A 22,851-nucleotide genomic window follows, 5' to 3' on the forward strand; every position below is an offset into this window, starting at 1 on the left:
TTTGAGTTTGTATTTGAAGTCTTGAAAGTATACAGTTTGCCAATCAAAATTCAATTAAGACCTAATTGAATGTACAATAATTATGCCCGATTTAAAAGCATGAAGCATGTGATTTTGTCAGATATATGTCGTTTGAGTACTGTGTCAGAAAATTTACGTCAGAATGAAACACATGGTTTCACTAACAGAGGCGTTAAGCGCCAGCACTACAAGGTGCACGTTTCACGTGAAGGCTGTGTCAGAAAGAAACATAAGGTTTCACCTACAGAGGCGTTAAGCGCCAGCACAATAGTGTGCACGTTCGGCATAAGGGTTGTCCTCCATCAGATGCAGTGCGCCTATCGCAAAATAAGGTTGAGAGGTACCAATCAACCTTCTCGTCCAAGCAGAGCAGCGTCCGGCAGGCTTGGCCAGCATTGTCACGCGCAGCTCGGGCTGAAGACCTCGCACATCGACACCAAACCGTTGAACACACCAGCAAGGCAGGAAACGAAGCGTCTGAGGAGTCCGCGGAGGCCCGCTGGCCTCCGCACCAGGCAAGTTTTCTGTCAAATTAAAAATAAAACGGTTTAAAAAGCGCACTTCGTCTTACCAGGTCATCCTGTTACCAATCTTCACGTCATCGAGTCGTATCACACATGGCATCGCATCGCAGAACAGCATAAACATCAACGCAGTTCCATGTTCAGTCAAACGAGGTTCATCGGGCTCATTTACAACGTTAAATCCATCAGCAACAGAGCAACAACAGTCGTGGTCATTCTTCGCAACCTAAAACAGAAGAATTTTCAACAATCAGTATCATCAATTTACTCGAGTGAATTCAGTTTCACACCTCTGGTAACCGTATCGGCAATGCAGGTTGCAGTACACATCGTTCCCATCAGCTGATCCTGAACATGCAGCAACTAACGAGAATCATCACACACCAATGGACATCTCATTCACGTGAAAGAACATACTGTAGAATTGTATCACACACCAGATTGGCAAAAACAGTTCAGAAGAAATCTTTAGTTTGTATAAGTTCAGTCTAGTTTAGAAGTACCGTTTTCACGAAGAAACACTTATCAAAACAAACCATACTAGTTTTATATACCGTTAGAGTAAGCGAGATGCATTGAAATGAGATTTCAAGGCGGGCGGCATATGTAGGAAAAAGATAGCAGAAATATCGACAAATTAAAATCACTAAAATGCTTGAACACCCCCAGCAAAAAACATCGCACGGCTTGACAGTTCTGCCGTTGCGTCGGTATTAGTGTATGTTTTGCCAAAAACAGCTGACTGAAGCAGCCAGCAGCAGCACAGTTGAAATTAAACCTCCGCCGAATAAATACCATTCGAAAACAGTCCGTCGCGAGTTGTCTTTAATTGAGTTGAAACTCAAAGTGAAGTTCGGTTACCACATCCACGAATTCCCGCAAACGTTCCGAACCGGTTAAGTGATTTGGTAGACGATTCCCCCGAACACTGTAAAAGAAGAATTTTCGAATATGAATATGAAACAAAAATTCAGGTTTATTTATATTTTTTTATCTTATTAGGACTTTATTTTTTATATATATAAAATAATAAAAACCTTATAACTGAAATTTTGTGAATTTCAACAATGTTGCCAGATACTTAAATAGCTTATTCTTTATTTTTTCTACTTATATTTTTAAAATTTTCTTTGGTAATTATCATTTTGTAAAAATTTTTGGTTGAAATTTTTTTTCATCAAAATGATTGGTATATTATTTTTGAAGGAATTTCATTACATTTAAGTCTTAAATGAATAATTTCAAGATTAACGAACACAATTTTGCTAAATTTTCTGGATGTTGATGGAAGTTGATCTGGGCCCTCGATACAATTTTTTTGTGAATAGCTGAATAGAAGAAAGTCTTTTTTCAAATGTTGTATGATCTCAAAGATAGCATTTTCTTTCTAATTATGAGTTACAAAAAAGACATAGTTTTTCAAAAATTTTGAAAAATCATGCGATATACTCAATATTTAATTTGAGGTTTGGATTATTCAAATTTTGGATAAAATTGTTCAGAATGGGGGTAGGCTTAATAAAAGAAAAAAAAATTGAACAAAATTGTTAAAAGCGATCAAATCTGGTAGAGTGCTTAAATAAAATTAACTTTCTTCAACTCACTTGCAACAATATAACTTTTATCCTTCAGAAATTGGCTTTAGATAAGATAGCATCTTAATGATGATGATACCAACAGGACACACCTACATACGCCTCTTCTAGTTGATTCAAACAAAGTTATCTTTACAGTCTAATCAAGCTGCAATCCGTTATCAGTGATCGTTTCACCCCGTTAGCTTGAATGGGAAAAAATCAGACAGCTAGTCAGTAACAATCGAAAACCGGCTCTGGTCAGTCTGTCGGCACTTCTAAAAGGTTGCATTACTAGACAGCTAACATGTAAGCAGTGTTTTATTTAAATGCAATAACAAAACAGTCATTAAATTGTAATCTTAAATCAGGAATGTGAGAATATTATGGGTTCTGTGCATCGCCGAATAATTTAGGTCGGGGAAGAAAGTGATTTTATGAACAGGTTAATCCATTTAGAGCTCTCTATTCAGAGGGACCGTTCATAAGGAAAATGGTTCAAGAATGGCTGAAGATTTCGCTGCTGCTGTGTACGTTTGGATTTTTCCGGGAAATGCGGCCCTCGGAACCGTTTGTTTCGGAGTTCCTGTCCGGTGAATGGCGTGACATCGAACCGGAACAGCTGTATCGGGATGTGTACCCAATCGGAACCTACACCCATCTGGCGGTGTTGATTGTGATTTTTCTGGTGACAGATATACTGAGGTGAGTTTATTTACAGTTTGCTTTTTGAAAGTTCTTCGGACATTGTTATTAATTCAGCTTATACAAGCCTTTGCCCACCTGGGATTACATTGCATCCAGCTTTGTTTATACAGCCTTCATTAATTTGTTAGCCAGCGTCAATGAATATTGAACTTTTCTGCTCTGCCATTCATCAAATTCATTCGGAAGGTCTTATCATATTTGAAAAGTGTGAATTAATGCCGTGTAACGATGTGTTTGAATAAACTTACAAAGTGATAGCGCAGAGTCGTATCTGGGTATTCGTCATAATTGGAAACTAACTATCTGTTTACTTTTAACATTTAAAATTACATTGAATTGAATTTTTTTTTGCTGTTAAATCTATCAAGAATATTTATCTTTTTTGCAAAAGTATTTTAAAAAATACCTTCAAAAACTAAAAGAAGCGACTTGAAAAATATTTTATATAAAAAAAATCAAATAAATAATGAAAAAAAGCCAAAAACTACCTAACAAATTATGGAAAAATCAACTAAATCAGCAAAACATAAATGTAGTATCCAGTAAAGGCTGCACCCTACTCGTTGCTCGTACAGAATAAGTCTGTTTCCCCCAGGTGCCTCGGCTGCCGTTACTCGCTACTCGCTGCACACACACAGATACCTGCATGGATATTATTATTCACAGTGTCGTATTCATGGGGGTGATATCTACAAGGTTGTCGTTAGTGGTATGATACTACAATAAATATTTTTTTATTTTTAAATTTTTTATTCAAGCACTGCACCCTGCATTTGTTTACCGATTGAAGAACGCATTTCGATTAGAGTTCAATAGGTAATAATTATTCTTTAAAAACGGGTTTTTAAGCATGGATTAATGACAATCCAAATTCCAACCACTGAGATCAGCGAACAGAGTGTCCAAAATATGATGAGGGGAATTTTTCTTTTAAAGTTCAATAAAAAATCTACATTTTGAGTACATAACATTTTTGTTTCGTTTACAAAGCTCCGAGATAGACCCGTTTTAATGCGTCCAGATTCAAGGTTATTCTAATAATAGTTCTCAAAATTCTCAAAAAAAAAAAATTCATCAATTTAATTTTAAAATTCATCTGATAAATGAAAGGAAAAAAAGTTATTCAAATAAAATTGTAAATAATGGTTCTCATCCAGTGGTATCTTGAGCAAATCGAAGACGCTTATAATCCTTTTAAAACTATAGCATTAAAAAGGAGAAAAAAACGGCTGAATATCTAGGAATATTACTTCAACGTAGCTTCAAAATCTTTTTCGGAGGCACTTATATTATACGTGATCAGAAGACTACTTCAAAAATTGACTTTTGGTCCCAATTTGTTTTATTCGACACCTTTTGGGTCACCAAGCATCTGTGCAAAATATGTGAGGATTTGATTAATTACTGTAAAAGCGCATCGAATTCTGACTTTTTATAGAAATTTTAAGCATACAGAAATTTTTGCATATAAACTCATCAAGAAAATTTAGATATGCTTTAAATATTTTTTTTAGTAATTTTTTTTTGCACAGTCTAAAGCTTCTTTTTTGTTTGCTAATATGAGTCTCTAAAAGTCTAGTATATTCTGGAAAAAGTTATTATAATTTCAAATCAAACATTCTGAATTCTATGAAAATTAGTGGAAAGTGGCTGAACTGCTTCTATCTTCAAAGACTCATTTTGTTGGGAATTGTGGTTTGAAGTGGATTAAAAATTTACCAAATGAAGACAAATTTTTAGCAAACTTTCGACTCTTCAATATCTGAGTGAGTTGGACTATATATGTTAGTTTGTTTGTTTGTTTGTTTGTATGCACCTTATACAAATCCACACCGCTTAACCGATCAGCCTGAAATTTGGTACAGAGATGTAGTTAAACCAGGGTAAGGTTTTAGTAATAGTTCTGAGCCTCTCTCACCTCAGAAAAGGGACCCTCCCATACAATTTTCGGTTTTATTGACACAAATCAAAATTCATGGCAACCATTTTTTCATCCGATTTTTTTCCTTTTGCGGGGTTATTTTCAACATCACCATGAGCCGGGCCGAGGTGTGTATATATTCAGGAGGTGTTACCGAATATCGAATTCCCGATTCAGTCATTTTGGCTATGTAGGCTATGCAACCAAGCGGAACTCATGAAGTTTGTTTACCAACAAACCACAGAAAAGCTGTGCAAAAAAATAAACAAACTCATTGAGAGCCTCGCTCACTCCTCGCCTACTTACTGTGAAAGTCGGAGAACCTAGTGTATCAAAAAACCTTGAGCCGGGCATCAGAAACGACCATCCAGAGTTCACGTGTACTGAAAACAAATCAAAGCTTGCTAAGCATCAATATTTGAAAGGGGAAATTTTGGCGGGTGTTTTATCCCTTCTTCGTACCGCCCTTGGGGGCGGCTTTGAGGGTCTTCAATCATATATAGTGAACAGTGAATTAACTTTTTTAGCTGAATAACTATTTGGACTGAGTTCTGAAAACTAATCAACCGACTTTCATAAATTCCAGATTTTTAGAACCAATTATTTTAATATTTCTAGAATTTCCTTAGAAAAAGAAAATTTAGTTTTTTAGATTTACAGTTATAAGGCTGCGATTTCAACGCATTGATATCCATCGGGGAAATCAAACGGGGGATTAGAAAATTTATTAGATAATTTAATCTGAGGGTTTTTAGTTTTATACAATTCAATTTCATTGGCCAATCTATAACATTTGAGTTATTATTCTTCATCAATGTGTTCAATTTAACCATCAAATTCTAATAATCTTTACATTGATCACTGTTCACAATAATTAATGGGATAACGCTGGAACAAAAATCAATTTCCCGTTTTATAATCCCCCTCCCCCCCCCCCACCCTCTCGAAATTTCCAAAAAACCCCGAATTGGAAAATAAATAAAGTTTGAAGTATTTTAAGTAAATTTCGAAAAAAAAATCAAATATCCTAAAGATTACAACCCCAAAAAAGAATGGAAAGACTGGAGTTATTTCACCTTTTTAATTCTTGATTCATAGGTTTTGTGCAATAATATAGTATAAAATTTTGTTGCATACAAGCTTCCGTGCAATTTATTCCATTTTTTTTGTTTTTAGCATTATGTTTTATTATGCCCCCCTCACGATGTTCCAACTTCCAACTCCGAGTAACAAAAGAAGGATTTTAAATTTGCTGCGGCCTAATTGTGTCCAAAAAAAAAAGAAAAAAATTAAAAAGAACTCAAATAAAACCTTCATCATAACATTTAAAATGGCATTAAATTTGGAAAAAACAAACTTCATCTTATTTAACCTACATAAAAAATCAGATAAAATTCCAATTTCTGTTAATGATATAGCTATTGAACAAGTTTCTAAAGTCAAATATCTCGGATTACTGATTGATGAAAATCTACGCTGGAACGAACACATATTTCAAGTAAGCTCCAAAGTCACCACATTCATATTCGCTCTAAAGAAAATACGACATCTTATTTCTGAAAACGTAGCATGGAAAATATATCATGCTTCTATACACCCGCACTTTGCGTATATGAATTGTATATGGGGATGTGCAGCTTCTGTACATCTGAAACCTCTTTCAACCTTACAAAATAAAGCATTGAAAATTGTGAAAAAGCTTCCAATACTTTTTCCAACTAATCAAAAATTTACTCTGCGAATGTGCTTCCCATGCATATTTTAAATAAATTTTAAATCTGTATTTTGATCTATAAAATCTTAAACAACTTGACAAAAACCAACATTACACTTACTTTCATTTCGGAGATCCACTCGTATAGTACAAGAAGTAATGTAAACTCGAACTTTTACATCTCTAGAAGTAGAACAACGAATGTCTCTAACAGTTTTTTGAACAAAGGTCTAAATCTGTTCAATACTTTACCTCTGCATATTAGAAACATCGAAAGTCTTCCGCTTTTCAAGTCTAAACTTAGAAGTTACTTATTTAACGAAATTCAGCCTAGTAGCTCTCGCCCACCTTGATGAAATCATACTGTACAGAGCTGGTATGACTAGTCGGGGGGTTGGGGGCTACAAGGCTTCGCAAAAACCAAAAAAAAAAAACTTAATATGCCTAGCCCTCCCAAGAAATACTACATCCACAGAAGCAACGCGAATGCAAGCGCGGTAAATCTTGCGAAAACATGGACTCTTGGGAGATCTGGAAACAGGAAATGGTTTCTTTGCTACGCACAACCTGGTGTGGGATTTTTTGAAACATCCTTTCCTCATCCTTACCCTCCATTCCCCTTCCCTTTATCCAGTCCTTTGATCCTTTCCTTCCGTAAGTAGTAGTCAAACAACTTAGCTTTTTAAATAATAGTATCTAAGCACTCGTTTATAAACACACACACGCTACAATCTTAATATTCCACTAAGTGACCGACAACAGTTTTTTTAACTTATACGGTTTATATTCGCTAAATAAAGTGAAAAAAAATGGGCAATATTGGTTCCGAGATGATTTGTTTTCTATCACTTCAAAAACTATTAGTAGAAATTTCAACATTCAAGAAAAACTTATCATAAAACAGTGTGAAATAAGACAGCGGAAAACACACATACAATTGGAAACATGCAAAGTGAGCCTTCAACGAGGTTCAGAAGTTTTTTTTATAGATGTTTCTAAGTAAATGAAACTTAAATATACTACTTAACGAGGAGATCATCCATGTTGAAAAGTGGGATTTTCATTAGATGAGGGATGGGAAAAAAAAACAGTTTTTTCATTTGAAAATAAAATAATAAATTGCCATATCTATTCAAGTGTCCTTGAAAATGGTGGATAAATAATGTTTTTCGTGATAGAATTTATAAGCATAAAGGGAAACTATTTAAAATTTCTTTTAAAGAAAACCTCATAACTATAAGTTTTCCATTAATATGAAAACGATAAACACAGTAAATAATCTCAATCGAAACTTAAAAATAACTAACAACTAACAATAATGAAGATAAAGTTTCCAAAATTTCAAAAAGTCAAACGACTAATTTTTATTTATATTTTTGTTAAACCGAGCAAGGCCGGCTAAAATCGGCTAGTTTTTTTTTTTTTTTTTTATCTTTATTATAGAGACTTTCAGCCTCGGGCTGGTTCGTCATAAATCGGCTAGTAAAATAATAAGTATGAGATAATAATAAGAGTAAATATGAAATATAATTCTATATCACTCCTTTAACTAGCTCCACCTGGGATAAAAGGATTTTATCGAGCAGATTGCAAATGTTTCAAAATGGTATGGTTGATTTAAACTGAAAATTCGTAGAATACCTGGGTGTACCAGGTCCAAAAATTTTGTATTCAACTGACCAAAATGTGTACCAAGCGTAATTTTTTTTTTTGATACCAATACCATCAAAAGATGCGGATTTTTTTGCACTTAAACTTTGTTGAATAAAACGTGTTGTTTGTATCATCGTGTGAAGAGCTATTTACGGTTTAATCCTTAATAAAAATCACAATTTAGGATATTTTTTATTTAAATTATCATATTTGTCTTAATAAATATCTACTTTAAAATCAAAATATTTGCAAAAAAAGTCTTGAATAGTTTTAAGGAGCCGTAAGAAGACCATATGCCAAATTTGAGCGAAATCGGAAAACAGGAAGGGGTTGCACTGAATCTCAAGTGTGAAAGGGATTCTGAGACAGAGTGTTCTAAAGAAGCATAAAAAACTGGTTTTTCATCATACATTTTTTTCTTTACCAATCGATTGCTTGATGATGTAGATTCTATTAAAATTTCAATCAAGACTAACATTTCACCTGAAGACTGCAACTCGATTGGACTTAAAACAAAAAAGTTATGGCTGTTCAAAGATTGTTTTTTGGTTAAAAATTGTCCTGTCAAACGCAATGAGTAAAATGTATTCACGACAATTTACCACAAAATACCAAATACTTTTTTCTTGAAAATAGCTTGCTTGTTTTAAATTTTGATAGTAATTTGGTTCATTTTTCATTTTTGACGTGTAGAATCTGATTCAAACAAAATTAAAAAATATAAAATATATAAACTTTGTGAAAATTTTTGGACCAAGAATTTATTTAAAATCAAATGTTTTGAAAATGAACTTTTTTCAAAGATCGCGCTTGCAATTTTGGGACATCCACTAGACACTAGACCGCTGCAAGTTTTGTATGAAAATTTCAAATTCTTAAATATTTACACCTCCCATAACTGTATTTGATTGTTTTTGTTGCCAGAAATAGCCATAAAATTTTTGGAAGCGATCCATTTAGTCCTGAATTAGAGCAAGGAGTTTTAATTTTGTATGGAAATTTGTATGGGAATAAAATATTTTACTAAAAACCCTCTTGAAATAAATGAACAACAACAACAACAACATACAATATTTTTCATTCAAAAATCGCCAGAGATGTACTGAAAGTTCCAAAAAATTCAACTTTATATGAACAATATTTTTTGGTTCTTGCAGTACAATTCATATGAACAAAGCATAAATCTAGCTTGTACCCCAGAAAAGTTAAACGATATTGTACAAACAAATAATTTTCAAAATTATTTTTTTACATTTTTGCGTTTTGTCTGCTTATTCAAAAGCTGTGTAACAGTAGAATGGAGATAAAAAATCTCAAAAAACTGCTTTGCATTGCCTGAGAATTTATCAATTTATATACCCTTTGCAAAAACATTTCATGGAATTATTTACAGCTCTAGCAAGCGAAGTCTGCCATTTTTATATACTTTTCAATGGATTCAGATTTTTTATTTCTAAATGGTTATAACTTTTTTCATGAAATTCTTAGCTGCTTGTCATGTTTGCAAAAAATGAAGCTTAAGAATAGCCAAAACAAAAAACTAAAGACCGACTTAATTTCAAGCTTATTTGAATTGTCTGGACGATTTAATGTGTAAAGATTTATTCTTCTATACAAATTACCATACAAAATTGAAACGCATTGCGCTAACTCAGGAATCAACCAAATCATCTCAAATTTTACACTGATGCTTGGTGACCCAAAAGGCATCGAAAAAACATATGGGAGCAAAAAAATCATTTTTTGCAGCGGTCTAATGTACACATACGTAAGTATGTATTTTTACTACACTGAAAGTGCGATGATTTTTAGTAGGTATAAAATTCTATAAATCGATGACTGATAACTGATTTTTTATGAAATGATCTTATTTAAGCTTGAGATTTTCGCCATGAAGTAAATAGATATTTATACAACAAGTTGCAAAAAGAGTTTTTTTTGCAGCACGAGTCGTAAATTAATCCAGCGAGTTTTGCCGAGTTGGATAATTACGTCGAATGCTGAAAGAATTGAATTTCGCAACAAGCTGAATACACAATTTATGCATATTTGAAAAATTCCCTTGAAAATTCATTTATTAACCAACAAGAAGCGCATCTCAACAAATAAGAATATGTGGTCGACCGTGCCAACGACTGTAAATTAATGATCAAGTAGGTCGTGTACTTTTCGACGTTGAATTCTGTAGCACGTAGCACTTTTCGATACTGTTTTCAGGTCCAAATGTTCATTTTTCAACACTGAATTGCATAAACGTTATTTTGAATGAAGAAAATGCTTTTTAACACTGATTTACATTTGACAACGAAAAAAACTATAACAAATGACTAATTTTAAATAAAAACCCGTTTTGCTTACGATGTTATATGCAATGTTTAATAGATTGAAATCTGACATTGATAGGAATTGCATAAAAAAATTGAAAAAAAAACAAACATTTTCAAGGAAGTAAGGAACCAAAGAATGTGCATGCATCTTATTTGTATGATGTGCAGTTTTGTTAAAGCAATTAAATCAAACGTTTGCAAACTTGTTTTTAAACTGAAAACTTAGTTGAAAAAAGCGGGACATTTCGAGTAAAAAGCGGGACGGCTGAACATTTTCCAAAAAAGCGGGACATGCCCCACTTTTGCGGGACAGATGGCAACCCTTTATTAACCGGATTTTTGGTCGTCAATTTTGAAATCAAATGCACGGATTCTGCCAGGTTTTTATACACTGAACCCAAATCCACTCTTAAAATACACATGATTTTTCACTTAAATACAAGGATCCAGTGATTTTCTTCCATTCAAGTGCGACATATACATTTCACTTGGCAGTCACTTAAATTTCAAGTGAATTCATCCACATTCACTTCAGTCGTCACTTAAATTTGAAGTGAGAAAAAATATTCACTCCCCCATCACTTGAATTTCAAGTGAATGTTGGGTCGGTTGTGTTTATTTTCAGAGTTCAAAATGGTAAATTTTAAAGAGCAGCGTTTAAAGCTTATGCTGGATTTGGATTTTCCCAATTCTTTACTAGGCGATTTTGACGGTAGTTTGTGTTAAACGTGATGTGAGGATAAGTTATTTAAAGGTGTTATCATGTTTCAGCTTGTGGGTTGAACTGGACAGATTTTCTGGTTTGCAGCAGGGAAGATTTAGAAGTCGCACTATCCGCAGTAATCGATCTACCTAGGGATTACGATGGAATTTTCCAATCAATAAATTTATGGTGAAAGCGTAATGTAAGTATTTGAAATCGAAGTGGTGTTCTATAAATGTTCTTTGTTTATTTAAAAAACGCGTGAGAAACTTACTTAGAAACTCAGATAAATTTCACTCGAATTTCCTAGTTTAATTCACTTGACCGGTCACTTAAGTGAATTCACTTGACCCATCACTTAAAATTCAAATGAAATTACGTATGGCGAGAATTCACTACAGATGTCACTTATTTTTTAAGTGAAAATTATTTTGGGTGTACGGCCCGGATACATGCTGTGAAAAATCTAGCAATTTTATGTCAAAAAGTTTCAGATGGTAAACTATTTAATCAATATTATCTTCATAGTTACAAGCGAATCGTAACTCATTTGAAATAGTTTGTTATGAAAGTGATTGCAAATTTTTTCTTGTATTCAAAGAAAAAAAAATCTTTAAACATGTGAGTAAGTCTACAGCAAAGATTTCACATTTATAAATGACTTCTAGAATTTTAATAAAGTTACCTTATATCTTTTACATCCATCAACAGAGTTAAAAATTTAAAAAATCAACCTTCATATGAATATCTGTTTTTAAATGTCATTTGAATTGCCTCTTGGTTATTTTAACCGCTTGGAAATACAGTGAGCGAAATAAGAATAGTACCACGATGTGTTTTGCTTGTTAAAATATGAATGATTGAAAATCACGGAAATTTTCTTCTACAGTTTGTTCTGAATTGTTTAACGGGTAAATCAAGCATGCGTAGCAATTGACGTTGAGGACCAAAAATGTGAAAAAAGGGGTGCGAAATGAGTGTGATACCACTTGAGTTTTTCAACAAAAACAAGATTATTTTTAAAAATTTACTGTGTAAAAGTGAATAATAACGCTTCTACGAATTATTTGAATAGGTAACTGCATTTTAAGGAGTTTTCTAGAATTCCAAAGGTTTACAAAGGTATCAAAAAGGGGGTTTTAAGAGATGCTCCTCTAGCGTTAGCAAAACTCCTTTTCATCTTTATTAAAATGACGTGAAATGACGAAACAAACATTCGTGATTCATTTTGAATCAGAAAAAATAGGTTGGAAAATGAAAACTAAGATTTTTTCAGTAAACCACAGTTATTACAGTTTCATGTCGTAGATGGCAGCACTATCTTGCAGTTAAAACCAAATTAAGTCTCAATATTGATTTTTAAGGTTTATTTAGACCCATACACATCATTTTGAGGTATTTTCTGATCACAGTTTAGTGGAAGTTCACGCTGCAGAAAGCTTTTCCGAATTTGCAAAAGAATCACCAGCACAAGAATGTACAACCGCCAAAATTCCTGCTCATCTCAACTTCCGATTCAATTGCAAATCATACCAATAATACTGCTAGCCGTCTGGTCCATCAAGCTCCATCGCAAAGTACAACTTTATTCTGATAATCGGTTCCAAAAAAAATCACTTTTAGTGACCTTGATGCAATTCTATTTTTTTTTATTTAGAGATCTTAGAATTTCCAAGGCGTTCACACGGTACCATGTACTTATTTCTTGACCAAAATCATCCAGCACACCCTAATTAATCCCGATATTCGAAAATGGGCACGAATTTGGGTAAACTGCAAGATAGTGCTGCCATCTATGACTTCAATCTAGAGAAATAGTGTTTGACTATTAAAAAACATTAGTATTTTTGATTTCCAACCTGTTTTTTAGATTCAAGATCAGCCTCAAATCTATGTTTCATCATTTTGCATTCATGAATGTAAATGAAGAAATCAAGCAGTTTGATAAAGTTTTATAGCTCTAAGGGGCCACAGTGGGCCAGGAACCACACTTTTGCGGTCAAAATTGACTGCAGGCCAGAGGGTTCGTTGTAGCTCATCGGTGTCTTCGACAAAGTTACTCGACTATATTTGCGCTATCCATTGATGTATTTGAATTAGTTCTATGTTTCTCCGCAAGGTGGCGCCAAAATCTAACTTTTTACAGAAGCAAGATACAGGCATGGTTTCTTCTACAAAGTTGTTCATTATACCTTTCACATCAACTTTGTAGAACATAGTTAAGCTCTATGTTGTGTACTTACCTTGCAAAAATAATAATTTAAGAAAACCTTGCAAAATTATGTTTTTTCATCTATTTTTGTTTTTAGCTATACAATACCTCAAAGTTCCACAATATTCGATTGGAATAGACTCAAGCAAGATATTCTAGAAGAAAACTTATTGGTTTTGTCGATTTTTTCTGTCATAATCGCAAAAAATAGGTTAAAATTATACATTTTTCAAATGATTTGATTAAATTTACCAAAAAAATCATTCAAAAATGTTAAAATTTTAAGTCTTTTTTGAGAATTTTAAGCTGGATTTGTTCAATTATAACACGTTATAGTCTATAAAATATTTTATTCATCATCAGTCACAATTATGTTTAGAAGTTCAGGTTTCATAAATTCATCTTTTTTACATGTGGTTTTTCGTTGTATAGATAGCAAAGGATCCGAGGTTATAATTAATCCATTAAAAATATCTTGCATTGTGTCTTTTCGACTTGTTTTGCGGCTCCTCAACTGTCGAATTCTTCGTAAATCTTTATGGCGCGCTTCTTGGGCTTCTTCACTTAGCATTCCAATGGGCAACAAGGCGGCTGAAATGGCTTCAGATCCATGAATAAGAATTTTGTGCACTGTTGCTGGCATTGGGTACAATGGGTACAGAGACGTGTAAAGTTTTGCAGTTTCAATACAATATTGAATATTCCATCGAATCCCCATTTTAAAATCAATGTGCAGTTGGTTAAATCGGATAAGAGAGATTCTCAAAATTTTCTATTTGGCTCTCTACAATCCGTTCAAGGGTTTTATCGAGAAGTCCCTGTAGGGAAACCTCTACTTTATGCCCTTGAACATCAATTTGATTTTCGACTGGATATAATTTTTTTTTTCGAGTCTCTTACCTCATTGTAGCTTGGAAACACATCTGCGGCTTTCTTCTTCAAGGCTTCCCGAAGAATTTGGTAGCCTCGTTTCGACAAATCCACGTCCAACATTGATGCTAAGGCTTCTTCGGGAGAAAAGGACTTGATTGTAGATTTTGATTGCTTCCATGCCTCATCTATTCGGGTGGCACGGGTTGGAGTCGTATCCACAATTTGTCGAATCAGGCCTGCAGCAGCTCTGTTACATTCTGCTCGAAGATTCATTTCGGTTGCTAACGCAAGGGCAGGTGTTGGAACTGTTTTTCGAATTTGAGAAACCTTTCGTTTTTGTGATCGAACGTTACTTCCGGTGAATGGAAGTTTTTTTCTTCCAGCTAGAGAAAATAGAAAATAGTATTTAGTATCATTTATATCACTTCATAAGAGTTAAATAGTGATCACAGTGTGAGTTGTATTTACCCGATTTTACAATCTTGTCGACTGAGAAATTCTCAAATGTAACTTCTTTTTCCAGCCATTCGTTGTTTAATGAAAAAAATCTTGCTCTACTTCTGTAACATTTTTCCCATTTTATTTTCATTTTGGAGACCTTGAAAATTCTGCTTTCAACGATTTTGATATTTCGCTATATTTCGTTTTCAAGTACTTTTCCAAAAACTCGTTAACGCGATCTCGCCTGTGTTGCCAACTTTCGCTAGGATCTCCGAAGAGAACTTCGAAAACATGTTTCCGCAGTATCTGAGACATCTTTACTACAAGAAACAAAGTCAGAGAATGACAAAGTTCCAAAGAATTTATGCTTGTAGTGAACTGGACATTCAACGGCTTGCTTTTTGAAATTTTAAATTTTTTTAACTATATTTCAAATAATTGAACACTATCAAACATCAAACGTTTTTGAATGATTTTTTTGGTAAACTTAATCAAATCATTTGGCAAGGAACCCACGAGAACCCACCGACATTTTTTACATGCACTTATATCATAATCACAACTGTCACTCCTCGAAAAATGAGGTGCGCAAAACTGCTCGCAAGCAAGTTATTGCAATTTGAAAAATGTATAATTTTAACCTATTTTTTGCGATTATGACAGAAAAAATCGACAAAACCAATAAGTTTTCTTCTAGAATATCTTGCTTGAGTCTATTCCAATCGAATATTGTGGAACTTTGAGGTATTGTATAGCTAAAAACAAAAATAGATGAAAAAAACAATAATTTTGCAAGGTTTTCTTAAATTATTAGTTTTGCAAGGTAAGTACACAACATAGAGCTTAACTATGTTCTACAAAGTTGATGTGAAAGGTATAATGAACAACTTTGTAGAAGAAACCATGCCTGTATCTTGCTTCTGTAAAAAGTTAGATTTTGGCGCCACCTTGCGGAGAAACATAGAACTAATTCAAATACATCAATGGATAGCGCAAATATAGTCGAGTAACTTTGTCGAAGACACCGATGAGCTACAACGAACCCTCTGGCCTGCAGTCAATTTTGACCGCAAAAGTGTGGTTCCTGGCCCACTGTGCGGCCGTCCACAAATTACGTAAGCACGATTTTTGAAATTTTCAACTCCCCCTCCCCCCCTGGTAAGACAAAGTAAGATTTTTCCACTTCTTCCAAACTTTCGTCATTTTCAATCATTCATATTTTAACAAGCAAAACACATAGTGGTACTATTCTTATTTCGCTCCTTCTAAAACCTTAAATCCTTCGAACTGTGTCATTTCGCCGAACTTTAATAGATGCCCTGTTGCACAAGTTGATTGGTTGAAAACTTTTCGCGACATCTACCAATCAACGGTCAATGCCAGTCGAAGGAAAACAAAGTTCAAAATCGATGCTCTTATTTTTCACCCACCGACTGACAAGCTAAAACGCGATAGAAATGGTAACAAGTAGATTCAATTACTACGACCTAGTTATTTTTTTCCAGTCTTCCTGCGAAAAGTGTTGGACTGTGGTTTAAGAGCCAACGACCAAAAAAAAACATAACTTCGGGTACAGTGGAGATTATTTAATAATTTATGATAAAAAATAAAAACTTTTTTCTCATAAATACTTTTAATAGTTCTTAAACATGAAATTTTATTTAAGATAAACATAATCTAAAAAAAAATTAATAATTTAAACGACTCAAACCACCTGAGTCAACGTTAAACTTTTCCCCGAATCGAGGGCAGTTCGAAAGAAAAACGTGTCGATCCAGAGTCAAATTTACCATTAAACCGAATTCATTGGATTCGATTTTGCATAAAATCGATAATCAGCATCCGAATGGCTCCCTGTCTTTCTCCATACCGATACAGTTATCATTTCATCCATTCATATAGTAGTGGGTAGCCTGCAGCACACCACAACTTTTGTGTTTAACTTGTGCTCGTTCCGTTTTTTTGCGAGGAATTATGCTTCACCAGTCACTACTGGAAGCAATTTATTGCACGAAGAAAGCTCGAATCCGATAATATCGCAGGAATCAAGTGAGAGAGAGGGAGAAAAAATGGAAAAAAGAAGCTGCCTGGTCGTCCGGTCAGATGTAGGAATGCATTTTCCATCCTCCCACATGTATGTTCTAGAATGTAGTATGTGAACAACCATTCAAGCTATCATCGAAGAAGCAATGATGGAGAAACTTTGCAGAGGAAATCAGTTTGCTCGATTTTTGGTGTTCCTGTTTCTTGTTTGGGAGCGTATTCAAATTGACCAAAACCGAACATTGGCACTAGTTATAAACTTTCCGCAAAACTATTTGAATGTTATTCTCGGCCACATAGTTTGCAAATCGGAAGTTTGCATATCTATTAACACAGTAATTTTCTGGGGGAGGAAACTTGAACTTCTGTCTGCAGAAAAATACTGATTGTTGCATTCAGGAACAGCAGCAGAAGCAGCCAGGAAGGAGAACTTTCAATCGAATCAATACAAAAACTTTGACTGTGAACCATGAAATCTTGTGAAGCATGGCAGCATCCCTATAATAACAAAAAAAAAACAGAAGATAGAGATGTCAATCTTCATGACAATTTTGCCTAAACTTAAATTTTGCAAAATTGCTAAAAATCAACTAAAATGGGACCTTAGATGTTAAATGACTGGATGAAACGTCAAGGTCTAGTGTAATCTCGAAAAATTGGTGTTGACCTCAAATATTTTTATGTGATTTTAGAACAGTTACGTTTTCTCAAAACTAATTTTTATAGAAGACTTAAAGCAATTTTTATCTCCTTACTCAATGTGTTTCTACTAAATTCGGTTAATTTAATCCGGAGTTGAAAAAATGTCTTCATTCCCTCCAAATCTGAAAACTTATTTCCAACATTTTGATGGATTTGTCCCAATATCTCAACAAATCTTTCTCCACTCTTCATGTCAAAAACAGAATATCTTCAGCAATATTTTCAACCATCTGTTTTCAATCTTCGTAATCGATATTCCATTTTCAGAACCAATCGGTAAAAAACAACCTCTAGCCCAGTGGATTTTTTCGACCACACTTCTCACCTTAACGCCTCCAGGAGGATACCGGAAAACGGGTTATAATGTTTCGGTAGAATATAGTAAAGGCATCAAAAGGGAATATCAAATGAAGGGAAAGACCAACCGGGGCGGCAACACCAAAAATCGAAACTCTCATGAAGGGTGGAAGATTTATTGGCTGCCGGCCAATCCACAGAACCTTCCCCCTTTTCTTGTCTTCCGGATCCGGCCAGAAATTGGACCCAAGCTAAACAAAAAAGGCATAAAATTCGAGAGCAAAAATAGATACCAATCGTTGGGAAAATTATGGTCATCACCTTTCCGGATGAATGGGGAAACATGAAACTGATTTTGCTTCCGGTTCCCTCAACATTCAGGATCAGGGAGCGGCTACATTCTTGATGTTTTGGTGTTATTGTTTGCTTTTGCCCCATGACATGGATATTGGTTGATGTTAAAGCTTTTGGAAGCATTAAATTTTATCTGCTTACTTTTGCTGATCGAAAGCTTTTTTACGAGGGGGTAATTAATCTCGAAATTATGTCAACATTCAGTAAATGGCTTAATAACTTTATCCTTTCAGATGATAGAAATCGATGCATTCGTTTACGGTTCACTTAAGAGACTTGGCCATTTTAGTTCGAGAGATATCCAATTTTTTATTGCTTTCAAGTTCACAAGCACTTATTTCGACTAACTGAGATAATTTTCATTTCTGAATCATTTCGTTCTATAGAAAGTAAGTGTATGAATAAAACATTTTTCACCCTAGCGCTTTTAATTCCGTCCTTTGAATCCAAGCTCCATTAAGCTTAAAAATGTTGAGAAAAGATTTTAATGGGTCACAAGATGCAAGGACAAGAAAGTGCTGCAATAAAATGACGTTTCTCGCGTGAAAGGAGTGTTTTCTCAAAGTTAGGAACATATTTCATCAAAACTTGAGCATGACAATGACAAAAATAGCAAAAATAACAAAAATAACAAAAATGACAAAAATGACAAAAATGACAAAAATGACAAAAATGACAAAAATGACAAAAATGACAAAAATGACAAAAATGACAAAAATGACAAAAATGACAAAAATGACAAAAATGACAAAAATGACAAAAATGACAAAAATGACAAAAATGACAAAAATGACAAAAATGACAAAAATGACAAAAATGACAAAAATGACAAAAATGACAAAAATGACAAAAATGACAAAAATGACAAAAATGACAAAAATGACAAAAATGACAAAAATGACAAAAATGACAAAAATGACAAAAATGACAAAAATGACAAAAATGACAAAAATGACAAAAATGACAAAAATGACAAAAATGACAAAAATGACAAAAATGACAAAAATGACAAAAATGACAAAAATGACAAAAATGACAAAAATGACAAAAATGACAAAAATGACAAAAATGACAAAAATGACAAAAATGACAAAAATGACAAAAATGACAAAAATGACAAAAATGACAAAAATGACAAAACTGACAAAAATGACAAAAATGACAATCTCAATGGTTATGCCCAGTATCAGCAGGACATTGTTGGCCCAAAAATTCAACATCTCACTACGATACTTCTCTCATGTTATCGGCTAAACCTTAGCAATAACCATGTTGAGCTACTGAGCTGGCGATGATGAAGACTCATTAAATTTTCATTACCATGTCGACAGGCCATAATGACCGCCACCGATGAAGGCTCCTTCTATGTTAGTCCTGTGTATCCTTACTTCATTCGTTAGTTTTTTTCCTTGGTCAACCACAACCAAAAAGGAAGGACCAAACTTTTCTCATGACAGAGTTAGCCGGAGTCTATACTTCCAGCTAAACACAATTCCAGCTTAACGACCTTATCATTCTGACCACACACGTGTAGACTTCCATGCTGAGCTCATGTTCTGAATAACACATCCATGTGATCTTTTCCTTCCATCCACCACTTGCATTCACAGCATCCTCAATTGAGCTACCCGGCCGTTTGAAAAAAAAAACACAGCACGAAATATAATAACACGAAACATGAACCAATTCTGTGTGCCCTACGACGAGTGCGAGGGATGCTTATCATTGATGTTTTTCTTGCCCCCTTCACCTTAACTCAATTGATGATTTCCTCTCACTTTCTCTGTGCCTTTTTCAGATACAAATCGATAATTATTTTTTCCGCCTGCGTTGGCATCACAATCTGGTCTCTGCTGCTGTGGACTACCTCACTGGGGGCTTTGCAGGTCAGTGATACTGATAGCCGGCTTTTAAATAGCTATTGCATCCATCCAGAGCAAATGAAAGCCCTATCTACTGAATGATGGGGTGTATCCGTTTGCTTTTTTTAGGTTAAATATTACCTTTTAGCTTGAAGGTTGTATCATCAAATCCACAGCTTCTATATTTGGCGTAAAAGATTTACATGTTATGTAGAAATAAAACCGTAAGTATGTAGCAGATCCGAATTTGAAGTTCAGGTCTTTCTTAACAACTGACTACAATCAATTTATTTTGAATATATTTCTTTAAGCCTCTATTGAAGGGTGTTCCACATCAAATTACATCACAGAAAAAATGCTGTAAAAATTACTAGTTGACCAATTCTTTCCAAATTTTCAGACAAAAAACTTTAAACCATTTGTGATCTTTTGGTATTTTTAGTTGATTCTAGTTCAATACCATATTCGTACAATCGTACATTAGGCGCAACTATACCCATAAGATTTTGCGCAACATTTGAAGGCGGCTTCTTTTATACAGAATCCTAAATACTTTTTGTTATTTTTTCTTCCAAATTAACCTCATTCAGACGCTCACTTAGGGCCTTTTCCAAAATAGCACAGTATTTTTAACTGCGTATATATTTCGGTACGTTGGAAGAATTTATGTTCTTGGATACAAAAGTGACTTTTTTGGCTCCATACCGGTCGGTAACTTCCCAAGCAACCAAAAGTTCGAATATCACTTAAGGAACGAACTATAGCTGTACAAAAGTTCTGTGGAACTTTTTTGCTGTTCAAAATTCTTTTTCGAGGTCCATGGAACTTCATTCTTTATCAAGTTCAGCCAAAACTCAAAAAAAACTTTAAAGTACTGTTTTGGTTTCTGTTTCTACTTTTTGGGAACTTTAAAGTTTGTATGAAGAAAAACAATCTACTTGTTACGTACTTCTCATTTTTTCAAAATCAAGTAGCTATCAAAGGGTTGCAAGTCTTTTTGTACAGCTCAATAGTTCGTAAAAAATTTCTGTTGTACTATTTTGTAAACTTGAAAGTATTTAATTAGTTCCAACGGGCGTTCAAAAGCAACTTCGTATTATAGAAACTTTGAAGTAGATTTAAAGGCTAAAATCTACTTTTTTCGAACTTCAACACGTGTTTGCATAAATAAACACATCGTTACTTGGGAAACAACTATATGAAGTACACATTAAGTTCCGGAAGAACTTTTTTACAGCTTGAAAGTGGGAATTTAGTAGAAATAAAGAACCTGAAAGTCGTTTTAAAGAAAATCATCACATCGAGTAAAATCGTTGCCTACTCATGATGTTCATATAGGGCAACAAGTATGGATCTCGACTTTCAAGCGGTGAGCTCGGGTTCGAGGCTTGGTAAGAACATGTTTTTTAAATGTAATGTGAGTTAGTAACAAATATGGTTGATTAATATGAATCAAATAAGCGGACTTGAGAAGGCAATTGAAGGAGCGAAAGAGTTTTTTTTTCAATTTTTTATGCTGCGTATAAAGTGGATTTTGAAGCTGGTTAGAAGTTGTTTGGCGATTTATGCGAACTTTTTTTCAACTTTAAAGTTCGTTCAACTACTTAAAAATTGAGCTGAAAAGAAGTTGTATTAGCATACTCGATTAAGCTGATTAAACCTGATAGAGGAATGTTATCCGAACTTTTGGTTGCTTGGGTTGCGGCTCTTTTGATGTAAAGCTGCGGCTCTTCAGTTCACTGTACTAATATTGTAAACATTTTTGAATAAAATATTTATAAAATCATGCTAAAACGATAATTTAGTCTTGTTAGCTGGCACAGATCCAGAAGAGAATTTTGAAAACTGCATCCGCTGTATGAACAAGCGGAAAGGAACAGATAGCAGAGTATTTGCCAAAGCCTAACTCTACAATTTTTTGCTTTTTAGTGTTTTTGAAGCATCAGTATAGAGATAAAGATTTATTTTATATCGTTGTTTTAAAACAACAAAACTGAAATAAAATTGTTTATTTCCAGAAGGTGTGTGTGTTTTTAGAATCAATCAATCACAAACACAGGAAAATTAAAGTTAATCATTTACAAAAAAGTAGTTTAAGGCAGCCTCTGTTTTGTTATCGAACAACGTAATCCTCATCAAATTCTATATTATAAGCACTCTCACTCACTTTTTTGCCTTCTATAAAATTAATCAGTTGAAACTTCTAAACTCTTATTAGAATTAATAAACCATTTCGAAAAAAATTTTCAACTTTGACGCGTAAAACATACAAATATTAGGAAAACCTCATCCCTATCATATTTGTTTGAATGAAAACGATAATTTTAATGTATCTCAACATTGATACCTCATAAGCATTCCAGATTGCCGGGTTTACCCGGGCTTGCCCAGACTTTCAAAGAAAACATTGAAAGATGCTAGGTCCGGTCCGGTTGCCCGGATACTGAGGAGAAAGGCCCGGTTTTTATCAGGATTATTCATAATTTTAACGAAATTCCAAATTTGCAACTTATTTGAGCGAAATAAGTTAGCAAGCATTTTTTGAAATAGTGAGATAAGATTTGAATGCCGCTGATGTGCTTTGTTTAAATTCATTTTTCGTGTGTTTATTTTTCAGCTTTTCTCTTGCCTTCTTATGGCAAATACATAAATTTCGGCTAGATTTTCCCGGATATTACCCGGTTATGAGTATAAAGTTTAGAAATCCAATGCCCGGATTTACCGGCCTGGATACGTTCAGAAAAGTTCTGGAGAGCCAAGTCAATCAAAAACGGGTTAAAAAAAGTGAATAGATACATGAAATTTAAATACAGTATTTCAAAACTAAGAATTGAGAATTACAAATTAAAGTTAGACAGCTTTTCAAACTCGAATCAACGTTGAGAATGAAAAAAATATTTGAAAACTCAATCTCAAAACTAA

The 22,851-nt window shown here is 34.0% G+C and overlaps 3 protein-coding genes across 4 annotated transcripts in view; 1 reads left to right on the plus strand and 2 right to left on the minus strand.

The window, feature by feature from the left end:
• Nucleotides 1-875, minus strand: LOC129752298 (uncharacterized). The gene is made up of 3 exons (XM_055748087.1): nt 834-875; nt 609-771; nt 1-545 (listed from the first exon to the last, which is right to left on the minus strand). Exons 1-3 carry the CDS (start codon nt 873-875, stop codon nt 274-276), a joined length of 477 nt encoding a protein of 158 aa, XP_055604062.1. The 3' UTR covers nt 1-273.
• The window catches only part of LOC129752295 (uncharacterized), a 409,138-nt gene that overhangs the window by 58,308 nt on the left and 327,979 nt on the right, over nt 1-22,851 (minus strand). The gene's annotated exons all lie outside the window — the stretch shown is intronic.
• The window catches only part of LOC129751322 (thiamine transporter 1-like), a 71,772-nt gene continuing 51,246 nt past the window's right edge, over nt 2,326-22,851 (plus strand). Inside the window, exons 1-3 of one of the 2 annotated variants that reach the window (XM_055746756.1) lie at nt 2,326-2,428; nt 2,491-2,824; nt 19,866-19,953. In XM_055746756.1, the coding sequence (XP_055602731.1) occupies nt 2,613-2,824; nt 19,866-19,953 (300 nt within the window). In that variant the 5' untranslated portion in view covers nt 2,326-2,428; nt 2,491-2,612. Of the gene's footprint in view, nt 2,825-19,865; nt 19,954-22,851 lie in introns of both variants that reach the window. The other variant, XM_055746759.1, reaches the window with a different exon arrangement.

Source organism: Uranotaenia lowii, chromosome 3, assembly GCF_029784155.1.
Source record: "Uranotaenia lowii strain MFRU-FL chromosome 3, ASM2978415v1, whole genome shotgun sequence".
Lineage (NCBI taxonomy): Eukaryota > Metazoa > Arthropoda > Insecta > Diptera > Culicidae > Uranotaenia > Uranotaenia lowii.